Source organism: Bos taurus, chromosome 22 (assembly GCF_002263795.3).
Source record: "Bos taurus isolate L1 Dominette 01449 registration number 42190680 breed Hereford chromosome 22, ARS-UCD2.0, whole genome shotgun sequence".
In the NCBI taxonomy this organism is placed as follows: Eukaryota; Metazoa; Chordata; class Mammalia; order Artiodactyla; family Bovidae; genus Bos; species Bos taurus.
Window position 1 is genome coordinate 60,680,639 of NC_037349.1, and position 23,419 is coordinate 60,704,057.

The 23,419-nt window shown below is 46.0% G+C and overlaps 1 protein-coding gene across 2 annotated transcripts in view; it reads left to right on the plus strand.

Annotated features, from left to right (window-relative positions):
* Positions 1-22,052, plus strand: part of CFAP100 (cilia and flagella associated protein 100) — a 52,014-nt gene extending 29,962 nt beyond the window's left edge. Inside the window, exons 18-19 of one of the 2 annotated variants that reach the window (XR_009492277.1) lie at positions 337-21,516; positions 21,878-22,052. Coding sequence is in view for 1 of the 2 variants with exons in the window: in XM_059879670.1 (XP_059735653.1) it covers positions 337-414 (78 nt within the window). In the remaining variant the exon portion in view is untranslated. Of the gene's footprint in view, positions 1-336 lie in introns of both variants that reach the window. The other variant, XM_059879670.1, reaches the window with a different exon arrangement.
* Positions 22,053-23,419: the final 1,367 nt, after the last annotated feature.

Consider the following 23,419-nt stretch of genomic DNA (forward strand, 5'->3'; position numbering starts at 1 on the left):
CTCATGCTGTTGCTGCTGTTCAGTTGCTAAGCTGTGTCTGACTCTTTGTGACCCCATGGACTGCAGCACGCCAGGAATACCTGTCCTTCACCATCTCCTGGAGATGGCTCAAACTGCTGTCCATTGAGTTGGTGATGCCACCCAACCATCTCTTCCTCTGTCGTCCCCTTCTCCATTTGCCTTCACTCTTTCCCAGCATCAGGGTCTTTTCCAGTGGGTTGGCTCTTCACATCAGGTGGCCAAAGGATTGGAGGAGCTTTGGTTTCAGCATCAGTCCTTCCTATGACTATTCAGGACTGATTTCCTTTAGGATTGACTGGTTTGATCTCCTTTCAGATCAAGGGACTGTCAAGAGTCTTCTCTAGCACCGCAGTTCAAAAGCATCAGTTCTTCAGTGCTCTGCCTTCTTTGTGATCCTACTCTCACATCCGTACATGACTACTGCAAAAACCAGTAGCTTTTACTCTCACATGCTGCTGCTGCTGCTGCTGAGGCGCTTCAGTTGTGACCTGTGCGACCCCATAGATGGCAGCCCAGCAGGCTCCCCCGTCCCTGGGATTCTCCAGGCAAGAACACTGGAGTGGGTTGCCATGTCCTTCTCCAATGCATGCAAGTGAAAAGTGAAAGTGAAGTTGCTTAGTCGAGTCTGACTCTTAGCGACCCCATGGACTGCAGCCCAGCAGACTTCTCCATTGATGGTATTTTCCAGGCAAGAGTGCTGGAGTGGGGTGCCATTGCCTTCTCCCATATGGGATATCAAATTTGTTTTCACACATTGCCTGCTATATTTAAACTCTTGGTTCCTACTTCATGTAACCATGTAGTGTTGTATTTAAATCCAATTTGAAACAAAGCTTTATTTTAAGAAGGTTTTGCTTACCAGCAGCGTTATTTTCACCAGAACCTCTTACCTTGTTGTGACATCTCAAAACTCAGAAACTCTCACGTGTTGGTATGATATCCATTTCACTTTAGCAGAGTTTGAACAGAGAAGTGAAAAAACCAGCGAGCCCGTTTTATCAGGTTCCTCCAGGCAGAAAATTGAAGCTTGATGTTGTTCAGTCTCTCAGTCGTGTCCGACTCTTTGTAACCCCGTAGACTTCAGCACTCTGGGCGTCCCTGTCCTTCACCATCTCCCAGAGCTTGCTCAAACTCATGTCCATTGAGTCGGTGATGCCATCCAACCATCTTGTCCTCTGTTGTCCACTTCTCCTTCTTCCCTCAGTCTTTGAAATTGAAACTGTTAGAAGACAGAGTTCATGCAGCTTATGGGCTCCTTGACTCAATTTTTTTGCAGGAATTTTCTTAGGTATTTTTTCAAATGTGACCTTTCCTTCATATAATAGCAAATAACAGAATTAGAAGAAACTAATTTGAAATGATGGATTGTTTCTACCCTGACAATCTGAACACAAAGGAACCAGTGGGAACCACAAAGATCTGGGAGCCAGGCTTTTAAGAATATTTTAGGTTGGCAAATGATAACTAGTATCTTTAAATTTTAACAATTTTTATTCTGATAAAGAATATCCTTTTCTAGAAGGCTTCCAGTGTGGTTGCCTCCTGCTGGAAGCCTTGGATGATAGAATCAGGGTACTTCCTGTCTGTCTGTACAGGACCCCGGGCTCAACTCTAGAAATCCCTGGATCTCCCCTGGATCCTGACCACCACGTGCCTAAAGATACTGGTAACAGTTTTGCTCTGGCTGTTGAACTGTTAAATGACAAAGATTCTTTCAGTTTCCTGATTTGGGTGACATGTGGAGCCCAGTGATGATTTCTTCTTTAAGAAACTTATGTGCTAGCTCCTACACGAGGGTGAGCCCCCTGTCCAACGATGAGAGACCCTGCCTGGGTATGACCTGTGCCTCCAGGGAGAGCAATTTTATGCTAGTTTAAACCTGACCAAGTTCTGTCTACATGGTGGATTTAGACCTCTCTGTCTTATTTAGGGGCTTCCCTGGTGGCTCAGATAGTAAAGAATCTGCATGCAGTGCAGGAGACCTGGCTTCGATCTCTGGATCGGGAAGATCCCCTGGAGAAGGGAATGGCAACCGACTCCAGTATTTTTGCCTCGAGAATCCCATGGACAGAGGAGCCTGGAGGGCTACAGTCCATGGGGGTCACAAACAGTCAGACATGACTGAGCGATGAACACTTTGACTTTTCAATCCTGTCTGCACTGATTATGTTTAGACAAGACTGCGTGCTTTCTACAATGAGAATATTTCCACCTGACTGTTCTGTGTGCACTCAGACGTGGAGACCTGGGTGCAGACTGGCCTGGCCTCTGTCCTGGAAAATTCTGTGCCTGTGTCTGAATGTCAGTGCTCAGATGTCTGGGGTCTGGAGCTGAGGTGGCTTCTCTGGGTGACGTGCCCTCCTCTGAGTGGGGCTCCATGGCCCTACCAAGGGTCAGTGCTGCGGTTGGGCTCTCAGTCTTTCCTCCTGAGGTTCACCTGCCCTGGGGCTCATGGAGACCCCACAGGTGGGCTGCCTGGTTTGCCAGCAGATTCGGTTTGAGTAGGGAGGCAGCCTCACCTGGTAAATTGATTCCAGGGTGCAGGGATCCAGCAGAAAACCAACGGGCAGCAGGTGAGGTTGCTATGTGATTGCCTTCCAGTCGGCCATCCCTGGTCAGCAGAGCCCAGACCTGCCCCTCATCTTCTAGCCCTGCGCCTGGTGTATGTTTTCTCAACACCTCAGTGGGAAAACAAAGAACTGAGCCTGCTGGAACTGAGGTAGTGTGTTCAACATTATTGTGACAGCTGTTAAAACAGTGTCAGACAGAACCAAAGGGCAGGAGAGGAGGACTTCTCTGGGACAAGCATGGGGCGAGGAGACCCACCCTACGCTTCTTTCTACCATCCCAGGAGGTTCCAGGAACCCACTCGTTTCTGCCATAGGGGCCCAGCCATCAGAGACCTGGTGTCCTAACCAAGGGTCATGCGACCCCAGATGCAGGGTCTGGGGATTTGTGTGGGTCTCACCCTAACCACGTGGGTCCGGATCCTGTGCCCAGAGACCCTGTGTCTGCTCTTCACCTCAGTGTGTCTTGCCCCTCGGAGATTCCCAACATCTGAACTGAGGGTGTTGCCCTAATTAACCAGTGGTCCTTTTTCTTCTTTTCATCTTGGGACATTCACATGAGGTGAGGCGCCTTTGAATGGGTTGCTGCTCTGTGTTCTGCTGAGTGAAAACCTTTGGTGGTGTCATATTAATGGCATAGTGTATCACATGTCAAATCCATAGGGTCGGCACTGTCTGGGGTTCCCTAGATGGATTTCAGGTAATTTAATTTTTATTTTCTATTGGAGTCAAGTTGATTTCTATTGTTTTGTTAGTTTCAGCAGTACAGGAACTTAATTCAATTTTACATAGAAGCGTATCCATTCTTTCTCCATTTTTTCCCTCACATAGATTATTGCAGTCTGTTCAGTAGATTTCCCTGTTCTATTCACTAGGTCCTATTTGATTGTTAAATATTAGTGTGTATAGTTAATCCTAAACTCTTAATTATCCCTTCTGTCTAACTTTCTTTTCATAATCATAGTTTGATTTTCTCAGGCTGTGAAGTCTGTTTTGTACACTAGGTCATTGGTGTGAATTTGTAGATTGCACCCGCAAGTGAGATCTCATGATGTGTCTCTCTCTCTCTGAGTTCCCTCACTTCTGTGATGATTTCTTGGTCCATCGTGCTGCTGCTGCACCTCATTTCCCTGTTTCATGGTTGAGCAGTATTCCAGTGTACAGATGTACCGCCTAGTCTTCATTATCCCGTCAGTGGACCTTCTGGTGGATTCCACGTCTTGCCTGTTGAAATAGTGTTGCCCTGAAAACCAAGGGGCACGTGTTGTTTTGAATGGCGATTTTCTGTGGACCTGCACTTCCCTCGTGGCTCATCTGGTAAAGAATCCGCCTGCAATGAGGGAGACTTGGGTTTGATCCCTGGGTTGGGAAGATCCTCTGGAGAAGGGAAAGGCTATCCACGTCAGTGTTCTGGCCTAGTGAATTCCATGAACTGGATAGACCATGGGGTTGCAAAGGGTCAGACACGACTGAGCAAATTTCACTTCACTTTCTCTGGACCTAAGCCCATGAATGGGATTGCAGGGTCATGTGATACCTCTATGTCTGTGTTCCTTGGGAGCTCCATGCTGTTTTCCGCAGTGGCTTCACCATTTACGTTCTCAAAAAGATTGTAGGAGGGTTTCATTTTCTGTACATTCTTTGCAGATCTTTTATTTTATTTCTTTATTTTATCTTTATTCTTTGTAGAACGTTTTGACGCTGGCACCGTGGCCAGCGTGAGGCGGTACCTTGTGGCAGCTCCGAGTGGCACTGGTCTAATAACTGCTGTCGTGGAGTGTCTCTCCATGCGCTTTTATCATTTTATGCTTTGTGTGTGCAGTTTACCCCTTGAAAGAGGCTTCCTGAATCTTGGCCCTGTTTGGAATTCTTTTCTGATGAAATACCCCAGGACGTTTCTTGAGGGCAGATGTCATTTAAAGCCTTGTCAAACTTGTGACTATTTAGAGCCCTTCAGCACCTGTTTTATGGCATCCCTGCTTGCTCAGTGGTAAAAGAATACACCTGCAATGCAGAAGACTTTCAGGAGACCTGGGCTCAATCCCTGGGTTGCGAAAATCCCCTGGAGAAGGAAATGGCAAACCACTCCAGTATTTTTGCCTAGAGAATCCCGTGGACAAAGGAGCCTGGCAGGCTGTAGTCCATGGGGTTGCAAAGAGATGTGACTGAGCAACTGAACAACCCGACGGCACCAGCTTTAACAAGTATGTGCGGATCTGTACCAGCTAATTACTCCCCCACCCCCGCCACCTTTCCATTTTGGTAACCGTAAGTTCTAAGTCTGTGAATCTGTCTTTTGTAATGAAGTTCATTTGTATCCGTGTTTAGATTCCACCAGAAGTGATGCTCTATATTATTTCTCTTTCCCTTTCTCAGTTGCTTCACTTAGTTTGATCACCTCAAGTTTCTTCCCTATAACTAGAAATGGCATTATTTCATCCTTCTTTATGCCTGAGTAATACTGCATCGTGTATATGCATCTCATTTTCTGTATCCATTCATCTGTCCTTGTGCACTTAAGTTGCTCCTCTGTCTTGGCTGTTGTACCTAGGGCTGCCATGATCATTGGAGTGCAGGTGTCTTTTAAAATTTTGCTTTTTATTCTGGATCTACTTCTAGGTATTGGGTTTCTGGGTCACTGGGTACTTGCATGCTTAGTTTTTAAAAGAACCTCCATAATGTGCTTTTGAACTATGGTTGGAGGAGACTCTTGAGAGTCCCTTGGACTGCAAGGAGATCCAACCAGTCCATTCTGAAGGAGATCAGCCCTGGGTGTTCTTTGGAAGGAATGATGCTAAAGCTGAAACTCCAGTACTTTGGCCACCTCACGTGAAGAGTTGACTCATTGGAAAAGACTCTGATGCTGGGATTGGGGGCAGGAGGAGAAGGGGACGACAGAGGATGAGATGGCTGGATGGCATCACTGACTCGATGCACGTGAGTCTGAGTGAACTCCGAGAGTTGGTGATGGACAGGGAGGCCTGGTGTGCTGCGCTTCATGGGGTCGCAAAGAGTCAGACATGACTGAGCGACTGAACTGAAGTGAACTGAATTCAGATGACCATTAACTACTGTGGGCAAGAATCCCTTAGAAGAAATGGAGTAGCCCTGACAGTCAACAAAAGAGTGAAATGCAGTACTTGGCTGCAGTCTCAAAAAAGACAGAATGATCTCTGTTCATTTCCAAGGCAAATCATTCAATATCAAAGTAATCCAAGTCTATGCCCCAACTTCTAATCTTGAAGAACCTGAAATACCAATTCTATGAAGGCCTACAGGACCTCCTAGAACTGAGACCAAAAAAAGATGTCCTTTTCATCACAGGGGCCTGGAATGCAAGTTATCTGTGGGGAATCTCTACTTTTTTCCCTGGACTTTTTGCCTTAGAAGGTTGAGTGGAGTGGTGAGCATCGGGTCCTTGTGAGTTATTTATATTAGATACACTTTTCTGCGAATATAAACAGGAAGATAGTGAGAGAGTCAACTCCTAGGCAGGTTGATAAGAAATCCAGGGGTCCCCAAGGAGAGAGGGGTCTGGAGTTCTCGAGGAGGAAGAAAGGATAAACTTTTCCCTCCCACATTCCTTAGCCTCGAACTGATGGTTACACAATAAACAACTCAGTTTAAACTCTGCACTAAGGGTTATATAACAACAGTGTATCCTGCTTGAGCACAGTTTCTCCTTCCTGAAAACCTGGCTAATCGTGTTATCTTAAAATGTAAATTATGAGAGTGGGTCTAGTAGATCTTCACAACCTCCAGACATTCTTTTGATTCATTGTAATAACTAATTATGGAGAAGGAAATGGCAACCCACTCCAGTACTCTTGCCTAGAAAATTCCATGGATGGAGGAGCATGGTGGGCTACAGTCCATGGGGTCGCAAAGGGTCGGACACGACTGAGCGACTTCACTTCAATAACTAATTAAAAAGTATATAACTCCCTTGCTAACACTAGAGAAGGGGGCACTCTTTCTGCCCTCTTCTGATGTCTATGTCAGAAGCTTTCTCTATCTCTTTTATACTTTAATAAAACTGTTACACAAAAACTCTCAAGCCTTGTCTCTGGCCCCGGGTTGAATTCTCCTCCGGAGGCTGAGAATCCCTGCGACTTTCATGGTTCAGCAACAACCTTTCAACAGGAGATAAATTTTATGAATTATCTCTTAGGGATAAAGATTTCTGTGCATATGTCAAAGGAAGGAATGAAGGAAGGAAGGCAGAAAGAGGATTATCTTCATGGATTGCTTGTTAGATATATTGATTTCTTGTCAATTTAGGTTCAGTTCGGTTCAGTCGCTCAGTCGTGTCCATCTCTTCGAGACCCCATGAATCGCAGCATGCCAGGCCTCCCTGTCCATCACCAACTCCCGGAGTTCACTCAAACCCATGTCCATCGAGTCAGTGATGCCATCCAGCCATCTCATCCTCTGTCATCCCCTTCTCCTCCTGCCCCCAATCCCTCCCAGCATCAGGGTCTTTTCCAATGAGTCAACTCTTTGCATGAGGTGGCCAAAGTACTGGAGCTTCAGCTTCAGCATCAGTCCTTCCAATGAACACCCAGGGCTGATCTCCTTCAGAATGGACTGGTTGGATCTCCTTGCAGTCCAAGGGACTCTCAAGAGTCTTCTCCAACACCACAGTTCAAAAGCATCAATTCTTCGGCGCTCAGATTTCTTTATAGTCCAACTCTCACATTCATACATGACCACTGGAAAAACCATAGCCTTGACGAGATGGACCTTTGTTGGCAGAGTAATATCTCTGCTTTTCAATATGTTATCTAGGTTGGTCATAACTTTCCTTCCAAGGAGTAAGCATCTTTTAATTTCATGGCTGCAATCAGCATCTGCAGTGATTTTGGAGCCCAGAAAAATAAAGTCTGTCACTGTTTCCACTGTTTCCTCATCTATCTGCCATGAAGTGATGGGACCAGATGCCATGACCTTAGTTTCTGAATGTTGAGCTTTAAGCCAACTTTTTCACTCTCCTCTTTCACTTTAATCAAGAGGCTTTTTAGTTCCTCTTCACTTTCTGCCATAAGGGTGGTGTCATCTGCATTTCTGAGGTTATTGATATTTCTCCCAGGAATCTTGATTCCAGTTTATGCTTCTTCCAGCCCAGCATTTCTCATGATGTACTCTGCATATAAGTTAAATAAGCAGGGTGACAATATACAGCCTTGACGTACTCCTTTTCCTATTTGGAACCAGTCTGTTGGTCCATGTCCAGTTCTAACTGTTGCTTCCTGACCTGCATACAGGTTTCTCAAGAGGCAGGTCAGGTGGTCTGGTATTCCCATCTCTTCAGAATTTTCCACAGATTATTGTGGTTCACACAGTCAAAGGCTTTGGCATATTCAATAAAGCAGAAATAGTCATTTTTATAGAACTCTCTTGCTTTTTCAATGATCCAGTGGATGTTGGCAATTTGATCTCTGGTTCCTCTGCCTTTTCTAAAACCAGCTTGAACATCAGGAAGTTCATGGTTCACGTACTGCTGAAGCCTGGCTTGCAGAATTTTGGGCATTACTTTACTAGCGTGTGAGATGAGTGCAATTGTGTGGTAGTTTGAGCATTCTTTGGCGTTGCCTTTCTTTGGGATTGGAGTGAAAACTGACCTTTTCCAGTCCTGTGGCCACTGCTGAGTTTTCCAAATTTGCTGGCATATTGAGTGCAGCACTTTCCCAGCATCATCTTTCAGGATTGAAATAGCTCAACTGGAATTCCATCCCCTCCACTCGCTTTGTTCGTAGTGATGCTTCCTAAGGCCCACTTGACTTCACATTCCAGGATGTCTGGCTCTAGGTCAGTGATCACACCATCGTGATTATCTGGGTCATGAAGCTCTTTTTCGTACAGTTCTTCTGTGTATTCTGTGGCGTCTTCTTAATATCTTCTGCTTCTGTTAGGTCCATACCATTTCTGTCCTTTATCAAGCCCATCTTTGCATGAAATGTTCCCTTGGTATCTCTAATTTTCTTGAAGAGATCTCTAGTCTTTCCCATTCTGTTGTTTTCCTCTATTTCTTTGCATTGATCGCTGAGAAAGGCTTTCTTATCTCTCCTTGCTATTCTTTGTAACTCTGCATTCAGATGTGTATATTTTTCCTTTTCTCCTTTGCTTTTCGCTTCTCTTCTTTTCACAACTATTTGTAAGGCCTCCCCAGACAGCCATTTTGCTTTTTTGCATTTCTTTTCCATGGGGATGGTCTTGATCCCTGCCTCCTGTACAATGTCACGAACCTGTGTCCATAGTTCATGAGGCACTCTGTCTATCAGATCTAGGCAGGGAAAAGGCTAATAGAGTTTTGCCAAAAGAACGCACTGGTCATAGGAAACACCTTCTTCCAACTACCCAAGAGAAGACTCTACACATGGACATCACCAGATGGTCAACAGCGAAATCAGATTGATTATATTCTTTGCAGCCAAAGATGGAGAAGCTCTATACGGTCAGCAAAAACAAGACCAGGAGCTGACTGTGGCTCAGATCATGAACTCCTTATTGCCAAATTCAGACTGAAATTGAAGAAAGTGGGGAAAACCACTAGACCATTCAGGTATGACCTAAATCAATTTAGGTACAGACCTCCTAATTTGTTCCATCCCTTCACTTCAGTTTTTTTTTTTTTTTTTTTCTGGAACCATTTGTTTGATTTTGAATCCTCAGAGTCTCTTTCTGAATTGTAAGTTTGTTGACTTGAACACCCTCTTTCCATTTACTGGACAATGCCTCATGCACCATGCTCTACGCCTGCCTGGCTGACTCCCCTTAGTGTGTGGCCCTTCAAAGTCCATCCCTGTGACTACTAGTGTCGCAATTCCCTAGCTTCAGTGACGGTTTTACATGAGTGAGAAATAGTCTACCATATAAACATAGCACATCTTGTGTTCGGTTGCTCAGTTTTGTCCGACTCGTTGTGACCCCATGGACCACAGCACGCCAGGCTTCCCTGTCCATCACCAATGCCCAGAGCTTGCTCAAACTCATGTCCGTTGCATCGGTGATGCCATCCAACCATCTCGTCCCCTTTTCCTCCTGCCTTCAATCTTTCCCAGCATCAGGGTCTTTTCCAATGAGTCAGGTCTTCACATCAGGTTACCAAAGTATTGCAGTTTCAGCTTCAGTATCAGTCCTTCCAAAGAATATTCAGGACTGATTTCCTTTTGGAGGGACTGGTTTGGTCTTGGATTCCAAGGGACTCTCAAGAGTCTTCTCCAAGACCACAGTTCAAAAGTATGAATTCTTTGGTGTTCAGCTTTCTTTATGGTCCAACTCTCACATCCATACATGACTACTGGAAAACCATAGCTTTGACTAGACAGACCTTTGTTGGCAAGTATTGTCTCTGCTTTTTAATATGCTGTCTAGGTTGGTCATAACTTTTCTTTCAAGGAGTAAGCATCTTTTGATTTCATGGCTGAAGTTACCATCTGCAGTGATTTTGGAGCCCAAGAAAATAAAGTCTGTTACTTTTTCCATTGTTTCCCCATCTATTTGCCATGAAGTGATGGGGCCAGATGCCATGATCTTAGTTTTCTGAATGTTGAGCTTTAAGCCAACTTTTTCACTCTCCTCTTTCACTTTCATCAAGAGGCTCTTTAGTTCTTCTTTGCTTTCTTCCATAAGGGTGGTGCCATCTGCATATCTGAGGTTATTGATATTTCTCCCAGCAATCTTGATTCCAGCTTGTACTTCATCCAACCTGGCATTTCTTATGATGTACTCTGCATATAAGGTAAATAAGCAGGGTGATAATATACAGCCTTGACGTACTCCTTTCCCAATTTGGAGCCAGTCCATTGTTCCATGTCTGGTTCTAACTGTTGCTTCTTGACCTGCACACAGATTTCTCAGGAGGCAGTTCAGGTGGTCTGATATGCCCATATCTTGAAGAATTTTCCACACTTTGTTGTGATCTACACAGTCAAAGGCTTTGGTGTAATCAATTAAGCAGAAGTAGATGTTTTTCTGGAATTCTCTTGCTTTTTCTATGATCCAATGGATGCTGGCAATGTCATCTCTGGTTCCTCTGCCTTTTCTAAATCCAGCTTGAACATCTGGAAGTTCACACTTCATGTACTGTTGAAGCCTGGCTTGGAGACTTTTGAGCATTACTTTGCTAGCTTGAGATGAGTGCAGTTGTGCAGTAGTTTGAATGTTCTTTGACATTGCCCTTATTTTGGGTTGGAATGAAAACTAATCTTTTCCAGTCCTGTGGCCACTGGTGAGTTTCCTAAATTTGCTGGCATATTGAGTGCAGCACTTTCACAGGATCATCTTGTAGGATTTGAAATAGCTCAACTGGAATTCCATCACCTCCCCTATCTTTTTGGTAGCAATGCTTCCTAAGGCCCACTTGACTCTCATTCCAGGATGTCTGGCTTTAGGTGAGTGATCACACCATCATGGTTATCTGGGTCATGAAGCTCTTTTTTGTACAGTTCTTCTGTGTATTCTGCGGCGTCTTCTTAATATCTTCTGCTTCTGTTAGGTCCATACAAATTCTGTCCTTTATTGTGCCCATCTTTGCATGAAATGTTCCCTTGGTATCTCTAATTTTCTTGAAGAAATCTCCAGTCTTTCCCATTCTATTGTTTTCCTCTATTTCTTTGCACTGATCACTGAGGAAGGCTTACTTATCTCTCCTTGCTCTTCTTTGAAACTTTGCATTCAGATGTGTATATCTTTCCTTTCTCCTTTGCCTTTCACTTCTCTTCTTTTCTCAGTATTTGTAAGGCCTCCTCAGACAACCATTTTGCCTTTTTGCATTTTTTTTTTCCCTTGGGGAAGGTCTTGACCCCTGTCTCTTGTACATTGTCATGAACCTCTGTCCGTAGTTCTTCAGGCATTCTATCAGATCTAATCCCTTGAATCTGTTTGTCACTTCCACTGTATAATCATAAGAGATTTGATTTAGGTCATAACTGAATGGTCTAGTGGTTTTCCCTACTTTCTTCCTTTTAAGTATGACTTTGGCAATAAGGAGTTCATGATCTGAGCCACAGTCAGCTCCCGGTCTTGTTTTTTGCTGACTATATAGAGCTTCTCCATCTTTGGCTGCAAATAATATGGTCAATCTAATTTCAGTATTGACCATCCAGTGACGTCCATGTGTAGAGTCTTCTCTTGTGTTATTGGAAGAGGGTGTTTGCTGTGACCAGTGTGTTCTCTTAGCAAAACTTTGTTAGCCTTTGCCCTCTTTCATTTTGTACTTCCAGGCCAAATTTGCCTATTACTTCAGGTGTTTCTTGACTTCCTACTTTTGCATTCCAGCCCCTATAATGAAAAGGACATATTTTTGGGGTGTTAGTTCTAGAACATCTTATAGGTCTTCATAGAATCTTTCAGTTTCAGCTTCTTCAGTATTATTGGTCGAGGCATAGACTTGGATTACTGTGATATTGAATGGTTTGCCTTGAACAGAAATCATTCTGTCATTTTTGAGATTAGACCCAAGTAGTGCATTTTGGACTCTTGTTGACTATGAGGGTTACTCTATTCTTCTAAGGAATTCTTGCCCACAGTAGTAGATATAATGGTCATCTGCATTAAACCCACCCATTCCAGTCCATTTTAGTTCACTGACTCCTAAAATGTCAGTGTTCACCCTTGCCATCCCCTGTTTGACCACTTCCAATTTACCTTGATTCACCGACCTAACATTCCAGGTTCCTATGCAATATTGGTCTTTAGAGCATCAGAGCTTGCTTCCATCACCAGTCACATCCACAACTGGGCATTGTTTGCACTTTGGCTCCTTATCTTCATTCTTCCTGGAGTTATTTCTCCACTCTTCTCCAGTAGCATATGGGGCACCTGCTGGCCTGGGGAGTTTATCTTTAAGTGTCATATATTTTTGCCTTTTCATACTGTTCATGGGATTATCAAGGCAAGAACACTAAAGTGGTTTGCCATTCCCTTCTCCAGTGGACCATGTTTTGTCAGAACTCTCCACCATGACCCATGCATCTTGGGTGGCCCCACACGGCATGGCTCATAGTTTCATTGAGTTAGACAAGGCTGTGGCCCATGTGACCAGTTTGATTAATTTTCTGTGTTTATAGATTCTACCTGAACTATCTATCTGGATTCTACCTGAACAAAAGCAAAAGGGCTCGAGTCTCACTACTATTTCCCCATACAGCATCACACAAACCCCCAATCCAGACTGATCTTTTCGGGGTCCACAGTACACTGCTGAGGGTGCTTATATGCCAGGAGGCAGCATTGACAGGAAGCAGGCTTGAGCTAAGATCCCCAGGACCAGCAGAAGTGAAGACTGGCTTAATTTTGCCTTGAAATTCCTAGTGGCCTTGATCCCACAACATAAGGTTGTCCCAGCCTGACACAGCACACACTAAACCTTTAAAAATTGTTCAGTGAAGGGCACCCTGCCAAACTGTTTTGACCTCACCCCAGTTCAGCAGTGGGACTCAAGCCTGCTCGGCCTCCAGGGACGGGATAGCATCCCAAGTCAGGGAGGCTGGACATCATACAGTAGGCACTGCGTTCCTCCCCTTTCTTTAACATCTTGCTAGTACTACCTGCAGCATATCCAGTCGACCTGCTGTGACGGTTGTCACTTTACTGTCGCCTGATTCAGGTATGAAGTCATCTCTGGGTTTTCTCTATGGTTCTGGGGGTACTATCTGCCTTAGGAGGTCGAGCAGAGTGCTGAGCATCAGGTCTTTATGCCTTTTCTACCTCAGATACCCTTTTTTTGCCAATGGAAAGCAGGAAGATAACCGATAACTGGTCTGGATAATCTCTTAGAGCTACAGAGTTGTACATCTGTGTGGATGGAAGGGAAGAGGAAAGGGTACAGTCCACGTGGGTGATTCATTACAGGACAGATCTGCTTTCATTTTGGGTAATTACCCGCTGATTTGTCCCAGGCCGTGCTCTTTCTTTCTTTCCGAAACGCTCTCTTTGACTGAACTCTCAGCATCTCTTTCTGGGATGTTGATTTGTTGCCTCCCATGTCTGTCCTCACTTGGCCTAGACTAGACTTCATATACTCGGATCTTCCTCTGCCTGCCTGACTACTCTTGGCCTCCTACCCTTCATGGGCCAGCCATCCGTGTCTCCCAGGGTTAGAGTTCCCTACTTTCTGGGTCTTTTTTTCTGAGTGAGAAACCGTCTACTGGATCTATGTACAACACTTTGTTTAAGCTTCAGTCTCTCGTTGGGGGTTTTGCGACGTGTGTGTCTAGGCTCCTGAGGAAGCAGTGCTCGAGGTTAGTTGGGCTGATGTGCCTTTTGATCGATGGAGCTCTCAGGAGACAGGCCAAGGTGCGGGAATGACCTTAGGCCTGACTTGAGAGGGTTTCTTTCAGGCATTCAGAGACTGTCTGTCTGCATTCTAGTGGCTGCTGTCAGTGGGTGTTTCCAGCCACAGCCTAGGGCGGTTCTTCTTCCTCCAGACTCTCTCCCACGCTGATTGCCTATAGCCGTGCCATGTTGGCATTAGTGAGTGTTGCAATGTGACTTCCCATTGTCTTTTCCATCTGCATCCTTGCAGTAATCAGGGATCCTGAGAGCCTTGCCTGGTGGGGAGGTTGGGTGTGCCTGTGCTTTTCTGTTTTTTCTTCCTTTCTTCTCCTTTAAGGCTGTGAGGACAGTTTTCTTTTGGCAGTTGGCTTCCTGAACATCCACTGCCATTCCCTGGGGGCAGCTGGCTGGGAATCCCAGGCCTTTTGTGTTGAACTGAGGTGCCTGTGGTCATGTTGTAGTTACAGGAAATGTCCACAAGGAGGCAGCACTTTGCCATGCCCTCTGGATCCTGGGGGCAAGGGGACCCTTAGGGCCAGCTGGCCTCCTGGGCTGTGCAATAAATGAGTGGGATGTGCCTGAGCAAAGAAGACCGGGCCTGAGTCTCACTCCTTTCCCCTACAGCATCTCACAAACAGCAAGTCCAGACGAGTCCCTTCAGGGCTCACTGTGCACTGCTGGGAGTTCTTAGGTGTCAGAAGGCTGCATTCTCAGGCAGGAGGTTGGAACTGGGATCCCCAGCACCAGGAGAAGGAGAGTCTGCCTGAAATAATCTCAGATACGCACATGACAGCACCCTTATGGCAGAAAGTGAAGGAGAATTAAATAGCGTCTTGATGAAAGTGAAAGAGGAATGTGAAAAAGCTAGCTTAAAACAACATTCAAAAAACGAAGATCATGGCATCTGGTCCCATCACTTCATGGCAAAAGGATGAGGAATCAATGGAAGTGGTGAGAGTGTTTTTTTTTTTTTCTTCCTGAGCTCCCAAATCACTGCAGTTGCTGACTGCAGCCATGAAATTAAAAGACGCTTCCTCCTTGGAAGAAAAGCTATTACCAATCTGCTGCTGCTGCTGCTGCTGCTGCTAAGTCGCTTCAGTCGTGTCCGACTCTGTGCGACCCCATAGACGTCTGACAGCCCACCAGGCTTCCCCATCCCTGGGATTCTCCAGGCAAGAACACTGGAGTGGGTTGCCATTTCCTTCTCCAGTGCATGAAAGTGAAAAGTGAAAGTGAAGTCGCTCAGTCGTGTCCGACTCTTAGCGACCCCATGGACTGCAGCCTACCAGGCTCCTCCGTCCATGGGATTTTCCAGGCAAGAGTACTGGAGTGGGGTGCCATCTAGACGGCACATTAAAAAGCACAGACATACTTTGCTGACAAAGGTCCATCTAGTCAAAGCTACGGTTTTTCCAGTGGTCATATATGGACGTGAGAGTTGGACCATAAAAAAACTGAGCGCCGTGGAATTGATGCTTTTGAACTGTGGTCTTGGAGAAGACTCTTGAGAGTCCCTTGGACTGCAAGGAGATCTAACCAGTCCATCCTAAAGGAAATCAGTCCTGAATATTCTTTGGAAGGACTGATGCTGAAGTTGAAGCTCCGATACTTTGGCCACCTGATGCGAATACTGACTCACTGGAAAAGACCCTGATTCTGGGAAAGATTGAAGGCAGGAGGAGAAGGTGATGACAGAAGATGAGACGGTTGGATGGCATCACTGATTCAATGTACATGAGTTTGAATAAACTCTGGGAGTTGGTGATGGACAGGGAGGCCTGGTGTGCTGCAGTCCATGGGGTTGCAAAGAGTCGGACATGACTGAGTGACTGAACTGAACTGAACTGAGGCAAAAAGGGCCTGACTTCCTCAGCTCTACCCGACTCTGGCGATCCCAGAACCTCTTATTTAAAAATAGGAATTTTGCTTTGGCTCGATTTATACATTGAAAAAGGTCTGTGCTGAATGCCTTATAAAAACTTTGAAGGCATAATAATTTAACTCTGAAGTTACAGAACAGAACTTCCTAATAGAAATTTCCAGCTAGTGGAGAGGGGAACCCCATAGGGTCATGCCTTGAGAACTGTGCCCCCTCCTTTGAGGAGTCCAGGGGCTTATATAAGACAAGGGCTTGCAGTCAGGACTTAGTGATGAGGAACAGAGGTGTTAGGATCTTGTCAAAAACAGCCCTTGGCTGGTGTCAGTAGCCCAGTAATTGACTCAAGCAGTTCAGTGACTCTGTGGCCTTCTGATATGTAACTCCAAGGGGAAGGCAGTGCTGTAAGGGTGAGCAAAGGGTAATATGTGTAACACTGTGTCCTTACATGGCAGGGAGAGAGACAGAGAGACACACAGACAGAGCAGGCAGTATTTTAGAAGAGAGAATTTGCTGAGAACAGAGGACTGAGGTAGGGAGGGCCACTGAGGAGACAGCGAGCAGACTTCCTGACTGACCAGGAAGAGCTGACCCCTTTCATGGGCTTGTAGCCAGTTGTTATGGTCTCAGGACAAAGTTCCTATGAGATGGGATGGTGTTATCATTGGCTGGGGGTCTTTTGATTGCCTACTTTGCCCCTAGTATGGAGTATGCCTACTTGCTATTTAGGGACAGAATGTGAAATGAAAAGTGAAGTGAAGTCGCTCAGTCAGGTCCGACTCTTCACGATCCCGTGGGCTGTAGCCCACCAGGCTCCTCTGTCCATGGGATTCTCCAGGCAAGAATACTGGAGTGGGTTGCTATTTCCTTCTCCAGGAGATCTTCCTGATCCAGGGACTGAACTCGGGTCTCCTGCATTGTAGGCAGATGCTTTACCATCTGAGCCACCAGGGAAGTCCAAGGGACAGAATGACTCACGACAAACGGAATGACCCTTGAAAGTGGTTGCCATGGAGCTTAGCTAATTCTGGAAATATTGCCCTATGACCCCAGCGTGTGGTTCCACAGTTTATGCTTCAGAAAGACCACATTGGGATGGGGTGTGAGATACACCGTAGGGGCAGGGAGCTTTGCTAAGGCCTGATGGAGGGAGCAGGCTTGAGCAAAGGTTGTGGCCATAGAGGGAAGTCAGTGTGGTGACTGGCCGTAGGCTCTGGAGGGGGAACTGGCAGTCACTGGGGCACGAGGAAGTGGGAGACTGGGAGGCCCTGCGTGTCTGGTCTCAGCAACCAGGGGAGGCTGGGCTGTCTCCTGGGTGTGGAAGCAGCAGGATCACAGTCCTCTGAGAGGCCTCTTGACCCTCCAGGTGAGATAGGGATGCGGTGGCTGGATAGATGCGCCTGGTCTAGGAGAGGGTCCAGGCTGGAAATGTCACTGGAATCGTTGCAAGAAGAGGAGAGGCCAGGCAGAGGCATGTGGATCACAGCAGGCTCCACTCGGGTGACTGCGGTGCAGTCCTGGTGGAATCAACTCAGCCAGAAAGGACTGGCTGGCAGGAGCTCAGCTTCTGTCTGTTCCTATAAAACTCCGTGTCAGAGTCTGAAACCCTATCAGGAGACTTCTGAGCCCAGCGTTGCGTGGTTTCTTCAAAGGGTGTGTGACCATGCTCAGTCATGTCTGACCCTGTGGACTGTAGCCCGCCAGGCTCCACTGCTCTTGGAATCTTTGAGGCAAGAATACTGGAGTGGGCTTCCATTTCCTCCTCCAGAGAATCTTCCCAACCCAGGGGTCAAATCCCCTTCTCCTGCATCTCCTGCATTGGCAGGTGGGTTCTTTACCACTGAGCCACCGGGGAAGCCCTTTCATCAAAGGATCCCTGGTGGAAAAAGAAATTACTACAAGCCCCGCTCATGTCCCCACTCGAGATGAATTGTATCAGGGCACCGAGGCTCACAGCTGTCAGGGAGCTCCTGCCCTCAGGACTGGTCTCCTTTCTTCCCACCAGCTGCTGGTTAGAGGCCCAGGCACCCCCATCCTGGCTCCAACCTCCAGGGCCTGGGTTCTAGGACAGCTTAGGGGAAAGCAAGACCCTCACACTCCTGTACCTGCCTGGGGTCAAGAATGTCTTAAAATCTGCACCTCATAGATCATGGGGTGTTTCCAGCAGGTATGGGGGGAAAGATGGGGCGTGAGGTTCCTACGTGTGCAGGTCTTCTCCAAGACCACAGTTCAGACCCCACTGCAGAGGTCTGTGCGTTTCCCCCAGCTAGTCAGCTCCCCACGTCATCCTCCCAGGAAGTCCAGATCCAGGGTCACCAGGGCAGAGGCTCTCCCTCCGTTTATCTGTAATTCTCAGTCCCACAGTGAGGAGCTCGGTGCCCATTATCTGCCATTTCTCTCCATGTTGCTCCTTTCCAGGTGACGTGTTCAGAGGTTTGAGTGTTCTTAGCTACCACACCCTGGAAAGACCTCTGTAAAATAGAGCCCACTGTCTATGAAAGCTCCATTTTGCCTTTAGTCTACAGATTCTGCTCATTTCCAAGTTGTCAGCACCTGTTGCCTCGTCCAGTACAGTGAGGTTTTTCTATGTATTTGTTACAGTTAGATGCGATGTCACATTGTGTGTCCCCTCCTACACCCAAAACAACTAAAATCCAGTAGATTATAATCGACCCTTGGGCTATACAGATCTGTGGGCTTAGACAGATGCATAGTGACAGGTATCCATTCCAAAGGATCACATGGACTCCTTTAACCCCCACCCCATGATCTGCTTATTATCTGTGCAGCTTTGCCTCATCCAGGATGTCATAAATGGGGCCATAATGATGTAGGAGATAGCTGGGCTCCAGGTTAGACACTAGCAACTGGCCTCCTGTTTGCATTTCAAGGGGCATGAAGAAGTGGGCTTCAGCTGGATACTCACAACTCTTAGCATTTTCCTGAGACAAGAGATAGCTGGACTCCAGTTAAGGCATTTGCAATCAGCCTCCTTTTTGCCCTCTGAAATGGAAATGACAACAGAAACAGGGCAAATAGCCAGGGTTTGTCTCTTGTAAACATCTTAGAGTAACAGTCATGGCAATAGTCAAGGTAGTAGTCAAGGCAACGACAAAGAAGGGCAAAGCCCTACGTGAGAAAAGGCTTCAGGGATGGCTGCTCCCCCTCTTTTGGGACAAGGAGACACTACACGTGCACAGGAAGGCTTTTGGTGGGTTAAAGGTCTGGGGACAATGCCAGGCCATAATGAGTTGCTCCTCCCAGAAACCTTCACTTTGAGATCCATCTTGGCTGAGGGGTGTGTGCACACCAACGGGAGGGTCCCAGTGTAGATTAGGTTGAAAAAGAAACCAGATAACTGGCTGAAGGAAGACAGAGACCCGGAAGAACTGGCCTGTATGAATGACTTAACCACCTCTTTACTGTGCTCCTCCTCACCAGGGGGCTGCCTACACACTTTCTCTCCCTTGCTTCTGTCTCAACGAAACAAATTGTTTCTCTATGTGGTCTTCCACCTGTTGTTAGGCTATTTCTATAATAATGAATTTTATACTTGCGTTTACAGTTTCTGCCTCTGTGATAAATGCATTTTTCCCTAGGACAAAGAGTCAAGGGAAAATATCTTCTAGCTCCTAGCCCTTGCTGCTCTGGTGTCTAGGATTCCTGGTTTTCATCCAGGCTGGCCAGGTTCAGTTCCTGGGCAGGGAATTAAGATCCCACTTCATGCCCCTGCTTACTCTGTTACTGAGTCCAAGCTCACTCGTCTCACAACAGGCCAATGAATCGGAGAGATGAGGTGTTGAGGCAAGGAAGAGACTTAACTCAGGAGCCAGCTGACTGAGAAGATGCAGGCTCGTACCTCAAAACATCCATTTTGTCAGGGCCTGGTGGCCAGGCTCTTATGGATCAGAAATGGGAGCAGGTGAGAAAACAAAGCAAAAAGACTTTTCAATCCTTGCAGATGTCTCCTAGAATGGCAAGCCTCAGGCAGGGGGATGTGTTAGCCTCACTTCCTTACAGTTCGTCCTTCACAGGCGGGAGGCTCAGGTTGTCTCCCAGAGGCAGGCCATTATGTATATTTATAATAACAAAACAGGGTTGAAGTCACAGAAGCAGATCCAGTGTAAATTAAAGATTAACACTTCCTGGTTATAAATGCCCCCTCTTTGAGATCAATAGCATGTGCAGCCTCTTTAGGCTGGATTCTTTCACTTAACAATATATGGGCTGATGGTTCATTCCTTTCTATTGCTGAGCAGTGTTCCATTGTATATGCTTGTAAAGAAAAACAATTTTCCTTCTACCCTTCCAGATTCTTGGTAGAGACTTCCCCTGTAAAAAAGAAAAAAACAGATTACCAGGAGAAAAACAGAAGTTTAATAACCTGTATACCTCCTGTATGTGTGTTCCTGGTGGCTCTGATGGTAAAGAATGCACCTGCAATGCGGGAGACCTGGGTTTGATCCCAGGGTTGGGAAGATCCCCGGGTTGGGAAGATCCCCTGGAGGAGGGAATGGCAACGTACTCCAGTATTCTTGCCTGGAGAATCCCATGGACAGAGGAGCCTGGCAGGGTACAGTCCGTGGGTCGCGAAGAGTCGGACATGACTGAGCGACTAAGCACATGCCTCCTGTATATACAAGAGCTACCCAGAGAAAGTGAGGTACTTACTCCCTTTAACGTTCAAGGCCATAATTTAAAATACTATCTTCAGATAAAAACAATAGGAGAAAGTCCTTGGAGGAGGGAAGCCAGTTTTGGCAGGTTATCATGCAAAACACAGTAAAGAAGGGTATGATTGTTTGCAGATTTAAGTCAGGGCTCCCCACTCCAGTGTTCTTGCCTGGAGAATCCCAGGGACAGGGGAGCCTGGTGGGCTGCTGTCTCTGGGGTCACACAGAGTCAGACACAACTGAAGCGACTTAGCAGCAGCAGCAGCAGCAGCCTCCATTGAAAAGATCTACTTGAGGTTTAATCATCCTATTTCTGGTGCAAAGAGGGGCAGCCCTTAAATACGGAGATTTCTCTGTTGTAAATGTCCTTCACAACTGAGGAATCTCCGTAGAGTTTTCTGAGATTCCTGTTTTTTTTTTTTGTTTGTTTGTTTTTGGTTTTAAATGAGACTGAAATATTCCTTATGCCAGAAAGGCATATTTTGGGGTGGTATATTCTATTTGCCCTGACATGGATGTATCCCACTTTGCTTGTGTGTTCATCTATTGAAGGATATTCTGATTTGTTCGTTTTTACCTATTATGATAGTGCTGCTGTGCATAATTTCATCCTTGTTTGAATTTGGAGATAGATTTTCAAAGCAGTTGACTAATACTGAGCATCCCAACATGAGACTTGTTCAGCTTTGGAGAAAACTGCCCAGCTATCTTACCAAGTGGCTGTACAAGCCTCCCACTGCTAGGGAAGCACACTGACTCAAACCGCCCACCCTGGCCAGGCACCATGGTAACCATTTGCATGAGTTGTTTTGTGACAGAAATTCCTGGTAAGGAACACAGAACTCATAAGCCACCGCCCACCGGAAGAGTTCAGGAAAGGTCAAAAGGAGACACCACATGTCCGACCACCTCCCAGGACCCTCGCTGGCATCCATCTTGGCTGAACAGGGTGTGCATTGCTGTAGCCACACTCTCCAGGAAGCAAACTCACTCAGAAGGACCATGCAAATAGTGGAGTGCAATGTATTACACCGGCTGGCCCAAGGCAGAGTCTCCTCTTAGCCAAAGACCCCGACCAGCCTTTGGGACAACCTTATATACCGTAAGTGCACGTGCCCAAGCCCACAGAGAGATACAGTCAAGGCTAGCTATGGTTTATATGCAGTAAGTCTTAGTTGGATAAACAGGGTAACGTATATCAATAGGCATTGTACAGATAATTTGTGTTGCTTTGGGGTAAATTAGTACACTCCCTTGGTGACGGGATGTCTGCGCACGAGTCCTTGGAGGCCTTTTATCTGGGAATCGGTTTTCTGATGGGTATGTCATCTCCATGGATACTGAGCACATAATTTAGTGTCCATCGGGTGGGCATCCAGGCATATGGTCCAAAGTTCACGGTGGTTTCAAGATGGAGACTGATTTTCAAGATGGAACCCGTTCAGCCTACTTTCCTCCTTCAGCATCACCAGGAAGGGCTCTGAGTCAGAATGATTGGCTAAAGACAACCCGGAAACTAACCCTATCACCATAAAACCCGAGACTGCGAGCCATGTGACAGAGCTGTTCTGGATTCCCTTCCCCTACTGCTCTGTGCCTGGGTGCCCTTTCCCAATAAAATCTCTTTCTTTGTCAGCACATGTGTCTCCTCGGACAATTCATTTCTGAGTGTTAGACGAGAGCTCAGTTTCGGGCCCTGGAAGGGGTCCCCCTTCCTGCAACCACCAGCAATGAAGGAGAGTGTCTGGTTTCTGTTGTTCCTCACCCTCCAGCAGTCGCTACTGTCATATATTTGGAGCACAGCAGTGCTAATAGGTGCAGTGTGCTATCTCATGATTTTAATTGTTATTCCCTAGTAGTATGATACTTTTGTATACTTTTTGTATGATATTTAGCATCTGCATATCTCCTTTGGCCAGGTGTTTCTGTTTAGCTCCTTACCCATTTATTTATTTTTTTTTAAACTGGGGCTGTTTTAGAGGTCTTTGTCTATTTTAGGTCCAAATCCTTTATCAGATATGTGTTTGCAAATATTTTTCTCCCAGTTTGTGGCTTGTCTTTAGACTTTCTGAATAAGGTCTTTCAGGGGAGAAATCTTTAATTTTATAAAGTCCACAATATTTTTTTCTTTTGTATATTGGCTATATCTGTGTTAAAACTCAAAGCTCATGATCTTCAGACCAAAGCCAAGGCCATGTATATTTTCTTATATATACATGTAATTTTGATTGTTTTGCATTTTAAATGTATGTTAATCAATCTGAGTGAATTTGGTGTGAGTTTTACAGTTTGTGTTTGCAATCATTTCATTTCATATGGTTTCCAGTTGATTGCTCTGTAACTGTTTTGGAGAAATCATAAGATATTTGTCTCTATTTCAGTTTGAATTTCTTATCTGCAGCAGAACTCCACATATCTGCTCCACGGCCCCCTGGAGCCTGCTCCCTCTGAGACCCAGGAAACAGGAGGACCCACAGACTGAGCCCACCCCTCATAACTGAGGTCATACTGCACGCTGTCTCTTCAGACTGCGTTTTCACTGAGTAATATACATGTGAGATTTAACCATGCCTTTTGAGGGTTGGTGGTCCATTCCTTTGTGCTGCTGAGTAATACTCCATTACATATGTATGGGAGGAAAAACAATTTTCACTCTACCCTTCCATATTAAAAGACAAATCACCAGGAGAAAAAACAGAAACATACCTCCTCTATGCTTCCCTGGTGGCTTAGTGGTAAAGAATCTGCCTGCAAAACAGGAGAGATGGGTTTGACCCCTGGGTTGTGAAGATCCCCTGGAAAAGGAGTTGGCAACCCACTCCAGTATTCTTTCCTGGGGAATCCCGTAGACAGAGGAGCCTGAGGGGCTACAGTCCATGGGATCCCAGAGTTGAACATGACTTAGTGACTAAAACAACAAATGCCTACTGTATACAGGGGAGCTACCACAGAAACGGAGTCACTCCCTGAAATATCCTAAGCCACCACCTTAAATACCATCTTCA